Source organism: Xiphophorus hellerii, chromosome 18 (genome assembly GCF_003331165.1).
Source record: "Xiphophorus hellerii strain 12219 chromosome 18, Xiphophorus_hellerii-4.1, whole genome shotgun sequence".
Taxonomy (NCBI): Eukaryota; Metazoa; Chordata; class Actinopteri; order Cyprinodontiformes; family Poeciliidae; genus Xiphophorus; species Xiphophorus hellerii.
The window spans coordinates 18,963,364-18,975,917 of record NC_045689.1 but is presented as its reverse complement, the minus strand read 5'-3'; the positions used below and the strand labels follow the sequence as shown (position 1 = coordinate 18,975,917).

The 12,554-nt window shown below is 36.9% G+C and overlaps 1 protein-coding gene across 6 annotated transcripts in view; it reads left to right on the top strand.

Moving 5' to 3' along the window:
- The window catches only part of arap1 (ArfGAP with RhoGAP domain, ankyrin repeat and PH domain 1), a 73,018-nt gene that overhangs the window by 23,605 nt on the left and 36,859 nt on the right, over nt 1-12,554 (top strand). For 5 of the 6 annotated variants that reach the window (XM_032590896.1, XM_032590895.1, XM_032590894.1 and 2 more), the window contains exons 3-10: nt 1,577-1,740; nt 7,071-7,159; nt 7,244-7,326; nt 9,882-10,040; nt 10,233-10,302; nt 10,397-10,517; nt 10,624-10,808; nt 10,970-11,076. In XM_032590896.1, the coding sequence (XP_032446787.1) occupies nt 1,577-1,740; nt 7,071-7,159; nt 7,244-7,326; nt 9,882-10,040; nt 10,233-10,302; nt 10,397-10,517; nt 10,624-10,808; nt 10,970-11,076 (978 nt within the window). Of the gene's footprint in view, nt 1-1,576; nt 1,741-5,970; nt 6,187-7,070; nt 7,160-7,243; nt 7,327-9,881; nt 10,041-10,232; nt 10,303-10,396; nt 10,518-10,623; nt 10,809-10,969; nt 11,077-12,554 lie in introns of those variants that run through there. The other variant, XM_032590899.1, reaches the window with a different exon arrangement.

Below are 12,554 nucleotides of genomic sequence, written 5' to 3'. Positions count from 1 at the left end.
TATGGGCTTCAGTGCAAAAACCACTAGGTTCGCTTTTATCACCTAAACTAGTTCACCAAAGTGAAAGAAGTAAGCTGTCCCTTGGTGTGGTTCACACGTCAGTGATTCTAGCTGAAGATACAGCACTTGTAGTCATGTGCTTATTGTTTTAGGTGATGACTGTACATAATGTTGTGAAAACTAGACTTTTTTTCAGTTCAATCTAGTAGGTGACTTCTCTTTTTATAAGACAGAAACAGAGGCTCCAGTTTCTTCATCTCTGGATCTCTATCAGGAGGATATTAGAAAAACAAAACCAACATTAATAGAAAAAAGTCATGACAATTTGGAAATTTAATTTAATTTAGATTTAATTTAATCTTAAAGTTAAGTCCAGAATTATTCATATCTCTGACAGATTTAGGTTTTATGTAATTTTTTGGTTCCTTCTAATTGGATGTTCTGCAATAATAATGTTTTGGGGTAGTCTATTTGGAGGATCTTGGGACATGAACTGTCTGTTAAAGGTCATGGCAGTTCTAAAAATACACATCTAACAAATATTCCAGTTTTTATCTTATCTTTCCACAGAATATTTTACAAAAAGTCCTATTGAATCACAAACATTGCTCTTAGTTGAGATACTGTAAGTGAGATATGTTATCTCCTGGAACCCAGATGTGGTTGCTCTTGGTAGGTTGGACATTCCTGGGAAAGTTCGCCTTTGTTCCATGTTTTCTCCATTTGTGGATAACTGCTCTCACTGCAGTTCATTGGAGTCCTAAAGCCTTAGAAATAGCTTTTTAACCCTTTTCAGACTGATTGATAGACCTATTTATTCTTCGTCTGTTCTTGAATTCCTTAATATTGAGGAATGACGTGTTTCTGCTGGAGTTCTTTCATCCATCTTCGTTTTCTTAGATCTGTAATATTTAGGAGATTTCTTGATTCTGCAGGTCTTCGAGTACACTCAAGCCTATGGAAACCATGTCTTTTGTTTGGATCATCTAAGGACTGTTTAATATTAAATTACTGCTAATGTTGTGCACATTGTCCTCTAACAAAACTGGAAAGTATAATAGTATTGGAAATTATTGTTTTTCTTAATCTGGCACAAGCAAACATTCCCAGGACCTACTCCCTGTGTGTTTATGTGTCACTAGTGGTGCGGCAGGTATGATTTATTTATACTAAGACTGTGTCCCACACAGGTTGGGACCTGCAGCTTAACCAGGAAGCAAAGAAGGAAAGGCAGAGAGTCAGGGGAGCAAAGGAACCTCATTTTTCCTCTTGAATCAGTGTGTGTGCAGCTGTAGAAAAATTTAATTTTTTGGGGGATTTGCTTTTTTGATTGCGTTCTGGTCATGTGTGGATATGTAGCAATTATACTGAGTATGAAGTCTCACATGCAGCGATTTCTGCAGTTTTGACACAGGGAGGAGGAAGGTGACAAAATGAGAACTGCTCAACAGAGGATGTTTAAACTCGCTGTTCTACGTGGATTTTTTACCCGAACTGATACCTCAATGGGGTCCAAGGACTCCTCCTCTTCCCCCCATTGCTCTGCTGACCTGTCACGCTCGTCTTTACCCCCCAGCCCACCTCTGACCAAGAAAGGAACTGAGGAGCTGATTCAGACCGACCCCACTCCGCAGGTTCCACTACGCAACAGGACACCACAAGCACAGGAAATCAGCAAACCGTCCGACCAGACTGAACTACAGCCTGCTCTGCCTGCAAGGAAGATCTCCAAACCTCCTCGTGAGTTTAGTAACATTTATAATCAGCAACAATCAGGTAAAATATTTTTGATTCGGCCTCAAAATGAAAGTCGCATTTCCTTTATCATTCTGATTGTCATCAGTTAAATTAATGAAATGAAACCAATTCAAATTCTTGTCATAGAAATGCACAAACAGAAAAGTTGTTTGGAATATTTAAAAACTAGTAGTTACACAATAACTCGGTTAACTAATTCAACCTTAACCTTTTTGATGTCCCAGATCTGTATAGTTTAACTGATGATGTAACAGTATTGCAGTGTAGTCTGGTTAATATCTGGGTTTGCACTGTAGAGCAGACTTTTTGGGTTAACTGTGCTACTTTACTGTAGTAGCTTGTATCTATGGCATGTAGAATACTTACTACTTTTTTCTCTTGTCTTTTACTCGACATTAAAGTTCCTGCTGTGTTTACAGTATTACCAGCTTTTAAAAGCAGCAGAAAAAAAAATTTCTTCCGGCAGATGAGAGCTGTCACGGTCTTAGTGATAGGTTACAGTTACCCCAGGATTGGCATCAAGATTACTTAAGTAAAAGAAAAAAAAACCCAACTCCCCTTTAGTTATGGTACTTCAGTTCCAAGCAACTTTTCAGCAGGAGCCAACATCTTTGCTGGTTATTGGGGCCTGCCATGCAAAGCAATGGCAGGAACCTATTACTATTGTCGGAGAGAAGCGTCTCTTTAATCTTTATTTTTCTTCCGTAACCGTTAATGCGGCTCGTACCGCTGGGTGCACACCTACAAATGAGGTATCAAAACGTGCAGAAAATTCACGCCATTGGAGCTATTACTTCTGGTGGGATTTGGGCTTAACGTGGCGACATAATTCGCAAAAAACTACGAAAAAAACCCCATTATAACTCAATGGGAAAAATCCTAGAAATACCCTATTTTTGAGGATTTGCTGTGTCGTCACAAATTCACCTAGAAATGCCATTCAAATTTCATTTTGTAGATACGTCTGTGATCTCTTCGAAAGTGAAGACGGCTCGTCGATACCAGTTACGGTTTGTCCACAATTTGCCTCTAAGCGACCCAAACTTTCTCATTTTTGCTCAAATTACAGTGACAGCCGATCTCGGTTCAGATCTGGGCACAACATTTCTTTCTCTCATCGCTGTAAATGTTCTGAGTGAGGTACAGATATGAATCTCGGGACTATCGCAGAAGACATATTGAACTGTCATACGCTTAAAACGCTTTTCGAATATGTATTACGGTTCCCGAACAAGAAGGATTTGTTTCCAATGCTTTTTGTCAGTAAAACGTGTTTGCTCAAACACACAATTGTGTGTTTGAGAGCTCAGAGCTCAGAGCTCACACCCTGCTGAGACCATTATTTGCCATAGCAACGGATCTCAAGAGGCTATTGGCTGCTGGTTTGGACTACGAATACGCATCGCTGTAGTTCTATCTATAGTGGACCGCTCAGTTGAAACAGAGGTTGACTGAACTGGCCTTTACAACTAATTGCTGCTATGGGCTGTATATAACTGATTTAACTCAGTAACTGTTACACATGGGATTAGTTTTGAACTTTAAAATTAAGCATTTTGAAAATTTCACAATAAAAGCCCTGAATATTTTTACATGACGTAATTGCTCTTTTTTGGCTTTATGTGACTTTTTCATCCAAAGCACTGTTACACGTGGTATTAGTTTGGCCCTCTGAAATGAAGCATACTGAACATTTCAAAATAAAAGCCTTGAATATTTTTACATCAACTACTTGCTTTTTCAGCATTATATAACTGATTTAACTCAGTAACTGTTACACATGGGATTAGTTTGGCCCTTTGAAATGAAGCTTAACAAAAATTTCAAAATAAAAGCCTTGAATATTTTTACATCAGAAAATTGCTCTTTTGAGCTGTATATAACTGATTTAACCCAGCAATTGTTACACATGGGATTAGTGTGGCAATTTAAAATTAAGCTTGATGAAAATTTCAAAATAAAAGCCTTGAATATTTTTACATCAGGTCATTGCTCTTTTTGGCTTTATTTGACTTTTTCATCCAAAGCACTGTTACACATGGTATTAGTTTGGCCCTTTGAAATGAAGCATACTGAAAATTTCAAAATAAAAGCCTTGAATATTTTTACATGACGTAATTGCTCTTTTTGGCTTTATTTGACTTTTTCATCCAAAGCACTGTTACACATGGTATTAGTTTGGCCCTTTGAAATGAAGCATACTGAAAATTTCAAAATAAAAGCCTTGAATATTTTTACATGACGTAATTGCTCTTTTTGGCTTTATTTGACTTTTTCATCCAAAGCACTGTTACACATGGTATTAGTTTGGCCCTTTGAAATGAAGCATACTGAAAATTTCAAAATAAAAGCCTTGAATATTTTTACATGACGTAACTGCTCTTTTTGGCTTTATTTGACGTTTTCATCCAAAGCACTGATAAACATAGGATTAGTTTGGCGCTTTGAAATGAAGCTTAACAAACATTTCAAAATAAAAGCCTTGAATATTTTTACATCAGCTACTTGTGTTTTGAGCATTATATAACTATTTTAACCCAATGACTGTTACGCATGGGATTAGTTTGGCCCTTTGAAATGAAGTTTAACAAAACTTCCAAAATAAAAGCCTTGACAACATTTTAAATCATACTGAATGGTGCACGTCCGCCTCGCTTAACGTTCTTGCGGTTCTCCGCGTGCCACTGATTACGTCGCGGCGTTCTTTAGCGTCGACGCCGATTTGTGGCGTGACGACGCCGGGCCCAAGCCCGACGGGCGCGCCTTGGCAGGCCCCGGCTAAATTTCTTCCGAAATTTTCTAGTTTCCTGTATGTCCTGTGAGTTCAAAGTTTTTGCAATCATCACTGTACTTTTTCCCCTTTGTATAACTGCGGGATGTGCTTCACTACATCCTGCAAAGTTCAAAAGAAAAACAATCCAATAGCATTTCTGTCACAAGTATTGTTCTCTTTTCTATGCTTCTATGACTTGAGTACATGCTTATGCTTTTAAATAGAATATTCTTTTTTAATCACTGTAGAAATCTGCAATCTTATCTACATGGAGCAATAAAACTATGCCTAAACAGGAAGTATGCATCTTATAATATACAAGTCATTATTCATACACTGTACCTGTAGGCATTGTTCTGTTTTGTTGTATTAAAATTTGTGCAAAAAACAACTGTAGATGTGTAAAACAGCTCTCTCATTTGATAAATTGAGAGAAGTATTAGTTGTATGGTCTGCCGGCTGTAAATAACAGACAACATCTGATCTATTGTTCTGGCTGCAGTAACGTGAGTGGTGAGGAGAACAAAGGTAGAAGTAACAGAATGCATTAAGGTTCATCACTCTGGTTGTTTCTGTTTAACCTGCAAAGCCACAACTTGTTTCGCTCCCTTTCTGCAGCAGGCTCCCAAACAATGACAAGAGAAACAACTTAGCATAGTTTGTCACTGTTGATCATTAGGACTTTAGATTTTATTAAGCTTAAAGCAAGGACGTGCATAACATCAAGTCCAGTTATGTGTGCATAACATCCTGAGCCACACACACACATCTCCATAGAATTTATTGAGCCTGAATCTTTGAGGGAACATGTGACAACTCTTTTCTTTCACTAAAGAGCACTAAAATAGCACTACTTAAAATTGGCACTTCATTTCAAATAAGTTTAAAGCCATCCAAAAATGTTAACACCACTCATGAATGTGCAGGACTTAGACTATAGTATTCAGAGTTTTTTTTTTTTTTCTATTTATGGGCAATTTCCCAGGGCAGAATTAGAAAAGACAGTTCAAAAGAACTTGATAATTTTTAAAAATCTTATCTGCTAGTTGCATCTTAGACAAGTTTTCTGTTTCTTTTATGTATGTGCAGTTAATAGGGAGTTGGCGCCCACTCTTTTTATTTGTAATGTATTTTGCCCCAGGCCAGGATTTAGATCATTTCATCACATTTGATTGTTTGAGAGGCAGGAGGAAGAGCTTGCCCATTCATACAAGAACTACTACTGACCTGAAAGCAACTCTGTAAAAATATCTTATCTACTGTATTTGTTTCAAGTACAAAATTATACAAACTACATTTTTATTCTAGGTATTCTGCGTCATGTTAACAAACGGGTTTGACCAGATATGCTGCATCACATCTTGCCAAGAGTAGATTGGAACTTTTAACGCTGCCGATAACCGATAAACAAAACAACAAGTTGAGGAACAATTTGAGCTGTCACTCCTTGCTATGCTGCTTCTTTTGTTTTGTTAGTGTTGCAGTTTTAAAATAGGTGGGACTCAGGTAGCTCCTTGAAAGGAACACACAAATTGCCTCATAGTCAGTGTTAGCCAGCCTTAGCAAAGACACACAAGAGTTGAAGTACGGGGACATTTTTGGTTTAAGTTAAAGACAAAAGAGAGAGAAGTGAGACTTTTCCTGTGTGTGTGCGGGTAGGCCAACTTTTCTACTGTAATTGTAATTCTATGTATAATTAAAACTACTTACTAGTTGATGGCTGCAGCCTGCAGTTAGTGGGTGCAGTTGCTTTTATACTGGTCAATCATTGTTCTTTTTTGCTAATATATAAGTATTATGTATAGTATACATAGTACATATATATTAAGTATATGTACTATGTATACTGTGTGTTTGAGATATAAATAAAAAACAAAATATTTTTTTCAGTTAAAATGTAAGCCACTTTTGCAAATAATCTTCTGCTGCTTTCAGCATTTTTCACAGTTTCAAACGATTGATTTGACTACAAATTTGTATTCTTCATGTCATATGGCATGAAATTGTGCTTAACATTTGACACTTAGTTCAAATCCCTAATCTGAAAGTGAAGTGAAGTGAAGAAAGAAACTTGTCACACACACAAATACTTTCAGATTATTCTTGCACTCAGAAACAAAATAAATATAATTGTATAATTGTGAAATGGATTTAAGAGCAGAGTAAATGCAGGTAACTCGAGGTCATGAGCTGTGTCAATGTCAAGATCAGCAGGTATTTCTGCATTCCCCAGAATGGTATCGACTGTAACACCAAAGAGATTTGAAACTATGTATATAATGTGCCTGCATGCAATACTGTAGATGTTGCTGCCAAGAAATTCCTGAATGGGTTTGATAAAAATATCCTCTGACTTGAGAGCCAGTATGGTGACTAGTTATTAAATGAAAAAATAATGATTATTTAATTAGACCTGAAACCTAATTATTTGCATCTGTAAACTCCTTGAATTGACTGACATTGATTTATACTAATCTATTTATTTTCTAGCAGAAACTTTGCTGCTCCACTTCTTTTCATATCCTTTGTCTTTTACTAGTCTTGGTTCCAGTCAATGATAGTTCTAATGACTACGTGGATACAGACCTGCTTACCTCCAGTGTTCAGCAAAGGAAGGTGGCAGACAGGGTAAGGGGATGTATTACATGTTATAACTTTTCCTACTTTTGATTTCTGCCGTGCTTTGTGACCATCGATCGTTTCCTCCAACAGGACATGTCCCTACAAGTGCCCATTCACCAACAGAAGCGGGTCTGTTCTTTGTATAGCGATGACGAGCTGTTAGATGAAGATGAGTGAGTAATGATGTTTAAGTATTGTGTTCATTTCATTCCTCATTGCAAACTATGAAAAATTCAGTAGACCCTTGCTTAGTTTCATTCACATCATTCTCAGCAGGTCTTGGATGTGCGTAAATAAATCCGGTAACACTTTATTTGACAGGGTGCGCATAAGACTGACATGACACTGTCATAAACATGACGCAACATCTGTCATGAACATGAAGGAGTCTTTATGAATGTCTATGACTGTTGTCTTGAAGTGTCATTTGGTAAGTAATGACACTTTTAATGTAAAGTTTCTGTAAAAGTTGCAATGAAAGTCCATTAAAAGTGGCAACTTTGCATTAAATTGTCATTATTTACAAAATCATGCAAAGTTGGCTCTTGTAATGGACTTTTAATGCAACCTTTAAAGCAACTTTGGATTAAAAGTGTCATTATTTACCGAATGACACTTCATGACAATAGTCATAGACATTCACAAAGACTCCTTCATGTTCATGATGGATGTTATGTCATGTTTATGACAGTGTCATGTCAGTCTTATGCACACCCTGTCAAATAAAGTGTTACCATAAATCCTCATATGAATAAAAACACCTGACATACAGTATTTAATTCATTAGTTGGGGCTCATTAAGCAACAAATTGGTCTATTCTGATCATCAGCAAATTCCCCCCTGCATCACCAGTTGGTTCTTATAGCATTTTTGTTGTCAGTTCTGTTTTTTCCAGGTAATTCTCTATATCAGGTTAATGATCCAAGTTGAGCCATACTTTAACTGAGATTGCTCTAGACTACTTTGCTATACAAAGATATGATAAACTTGACAATGGCTTTAATTAGCATTCGTGTTATGTGAACAACCAAGCTAGTTAGAGGGTTTAAAATTCATCTTCCGCTGACTCAGCTCTGAGACAGGAACTGTGTTGGTGTCAACCCTGAACTGGCACATGTACGTGTGAATTAGTGGGTGAAGCATGCAACAGTGGTCTGATCAACAGTACTGTTGTCGCCTAACTCATTCTGCAGTGCTAGCTTGTTGTGTGTAAGCTTAGCTTACTTAGTTTGCTGTGTGTTAACTGTAAATATTTTAATGTTGAAAAAGTTCAGGTCTGTGTGGAAATTACTGTAATACATGCAGATCCATTGGATGCAAAAGAAACTCTTATTTCTCCACCATGCTTGATAAGAGAATATGAGGTGTCAATGTTATAGTGTTATGCTTAGCTTTTGTCTGATATGCATTTGTGCGCTTGTAATAACTGACAATGAATATTTTGCATCAATATGGAGGTTTATATTTCTTGAGCTCAAGGCCACAAACCAATGCCCAGATATTTTCCTTTCAGGAGTTTCTAAGAGAGAGCAGAATTCATGGTTTCCTCAGTTGCTGAATCAACAAAGCAGCCCCAAGCAGTCATAATTTCACTTTATGTTTAGCTGTTAGAATGGATGTTTTCTTTTTGTGGTGCTAATTGCTAGATATGTTGGGAAACAAAACCTTCCACAGAGTTCTACTTATGTTTCGTCAGTCCACAAAATATTTTTCCAAAAGTCTTGGAGATCATCAAAGTACTTTTTGGCAAATATTGGACTGGCTACTGTGTGTTTTTGTCTTTCTTGGTCAGCAGTGGCTCTTGTTTTTTTTAACTCTGCAATGGATGCCATTTTTGCCCAGCCTCTTGTTATTCTTGCTGAATCTTGACCACTGACCTTAACTGAGGCAATTGAGGACTGCAGAGCTTTAGATGTTGTTCTTTTGTAACCTCCGGGTTGAGTCGTCAAACTGTTCGAGTTGTTGTGGTCGGCCAGCCACAGCTAGAAAGGTTCACTACTGTTCCATAAAATAGCTCTAACTGTGGTTCACTGGAGCCCCAAAGCCTTAGAAATGACTTTGTGACCCTTTTTAGACTGATAAATGTCAATGATGTTGTTTCTAAACTAAGATGATGTGTTGCCTTTTGAGCTTTCTTTGCCTTTTACTTGTTACCAGCATATTATAATTAACTTATGATTTCATAAACTGCTTTTTGTTTTTCTTTGCCTTAAGAGTGTAAAAATCCAGTCATCAGGGACCAAGACCCTGCAACTTCTAGATGTGTTCCTGATCCACCACAGTTGAATTAAATAACTAGACCATTAGCAGGACTCAGTAGGACTTCACTACAGACTGGGGTTTTTTTTAGCCTTGGGATTCTGGTATGTCAGACCAGGGACATTACTAAAAGTTGCAGGACAGCGGCTCTCCAGGACTGGAGTTTGACATTCTTGACTTTGGTTGTCAATTTCTTTCAATGGTCTGAAGAATAAGTGTAAAAAAAAAAGCAATAACAGAAGAAATCTGTAAATTTACTTTTCACAATTCTGTATTTAAGTTGCAGATTCAAATTGTTACTATTTTTGGCTTTTTACATAAACATTTGGTCAATGTATGCATTCTAAGTAATTAAAGACGTCCGTGTAGCCATTTTTTAAAGTTTTTTTGTTTAGCCATTTTTTTTAGTCATCAGTCTAATTTTATCTCCGAACATGTGCATGTGTTTGTTTGGACATTTCTGTGCAGCCCAGATTCTCCTCCTTGGCAGACTGAACGCATCGTCAACCTGCCTGGCAGCTTTTGCCTGCCTAACTCCGGCAGACTGTCCACACCTATTAAGGAAGACAGTTCCCAACTTTCTTCTGTCATCAAGATGGGCTGGCTGGACAAGAATCCACCACAGGGGTAAAACTCAAGCTACGTATTCAACTTTAAGAATTACTGTTTTACAAACGTGGAGTTTGAAACTCTTCATTTATAATGACAATGAATTAGTAAAGAAAAAAAATCTACCCACAGCAGAGTCTATTCAGCTTCACTTGGTTTATGTTATAATAGATTAATATCTTGTTAATCTTTATGCTTCCTCACATACAGGGCTCTTTATTACCAGAGACGATGGGTGAAGTTAGAATTTGACTACCTAAGATACTTTGACAATGAAAAGGTAACAAAAGACACCAAGTTTTAAATGCTTCAGAGCAGCATGTGCACAGAGTGATTATGTATCTGTGTAACAGATCTGTTGTGTTGTGTTGTAGGAGGTGTATTCCAAGGGGTTTATCTCAACAGCCTTTATCACTAATGTGTCTAGCGTGGGGGAGTTGAAGTTTGAGGTTGCCACAAACAATCGGACATTTATCTTCAGAGCTGAAAATGAAGGTCTGTTTCATTTCTTTTCTTTGTCATATATGTGATCACATTTACATATCCGTTTTAATTTGTGCACACCATGATTTACTAAAAGCATATGTTTGCTTGTCTGCAGATGAAAGGAATGAATGGGTGACTGAACTGAGGAACTGCACCGGGGGGCCCAAGCGCCCCATAACTTTGATCGCAGGCTCACCTTTGACCCCAGATTATTATGGCTATTTGGAGCTCAGAGGGCTACGATCCAAACTTTTTACTGTTGTTGCTTCAGATAAAGTCCTTCTCTATAAGAGCGCGGATGTAAGAGACTTCTTAGGTCAAATAAATATGTATTTTGGCATTTTTTATTCAAACAGTTGTTCCAGAAAAGTTAATGAGCTATTCTTTCATCCTTTTTCTGGACTCAAGTTAATATTATTTTCTTTGGTGATGAAAGAAATAACTCTTCATCTTCCTTCTAGGATTATCGCATCGGAGTGGGAATCACATTTATTGACATGAACGTTGGAAATGTGAAAGACTCAGATCGTCGTAGTTTTGATCTCACCACACCTTACCGCATATTCAGGTAATCTGATTAGATTTATTTAATAATAAATTTATATCTTTCTTTTCATTTAAGTTCCTTTTAATGTTTATAGCTGAAGGCTAATGGAGGCCCAAAATTATGTTTCTCAGAAAAAGAAAATGTAAGATTATAATAAATAAATGTCAGCGTGCTGAAAGCCCCAGTACAGTACAGTGCATGTTCTTAAAACTTGGTTTGCACAAATTACTGCATCAAAGTGACATGGCATGGTGATTGCTGTTGCTCTGCTGGTGTGTTCAGGAAGCCTTAGTCAGTGGCCTGTAGCTCTGCATTGTTGGCTCTGTTGTCTCATCCTCCACAGGGTAGTTGATGCTATTCCAATATATTGAAATGCACCTGTATATGCAAAATGCTTTTTTTTAAGCCTACTGTGAACTGTCTCATATTGGTGATGGTTTTTCTTTTTTATTGTGAAATATACATAATATAGTTATGATTTTTGTTGCTTTTGTATGAATTTTATATTGAAATATTACTTTTGAGCAAGCAAAATATATCCAAATGGTTCCCCAGGTAGCCACTTTTCCCCCCCTGAAATAAAAAAACATTTTTATTGAGATTTTCCACTTTGAAAATAAAATTATGCATCATTCTGAACAAGCTTCTTTTATAATTATTACATGACAATAACATGCAGTAATTACATATTACTACATGTTGCCAAGTTGTAGTAGAGCCTAGAACTAATCCAATTCAGAGAAATAAAAAAAAGAAGTTTAAATAACAAATAACACACCTTCTCAAAACAATATTGGTAATTGAGCATTATCAAACAGATTGGATACAGTTATGCATGTCTATTCAGCATGTGGCACTGCAGGTACCAGCAAATCAAGAGTCCAACAAGCCCTCTGACAAGCCTAAGTTTTTTTTAATAAAGTTGATGAAATGACCCCAAATCTTCTCAAAAAGTTAATTGTTTGTATTTCCTAATATATGCTATTCATTTCAATAGCAAATTAAAGGTTTAACCACTGGGTGGCGGTAGGTTTATTGACATTCTTTCAAGCCAATGCTGTACACTTTTTTTTGCAGATAAAAGGCTTATATCAATAAAAGTGCATTCTGTTTTACTAAAATTATGCTACCTAGAGTACAATTTGGCACATTTACACACATTTTAAAACTAGCAAACAATCAACTTTGTTTCAAACTGCTATGTAAAAGCAAGCAATGACTTTAGTTTAGTATGGCATTTCTACATCGTAAACCAGTGGCTGAATATTTGAGTGGTATTGCTAAAGTGTTTATAGAAATGAGATCTGATATCTTGCTGTCAAATTGCCCTGATCTGTCCTATAAGTGTTCGGCTAGGTTTCCGTCAAGAATTTAAAAAAAGCTTTTTAAATGTGGGAGGATAACGCCTGTGCACAAGCATGCATGTTTTTTGCATGAGTGGTCTTTTGTCTGACAGTGTAGGCTGCAGCCTGACAGGATGGGGATCTATGAAAAGTCCT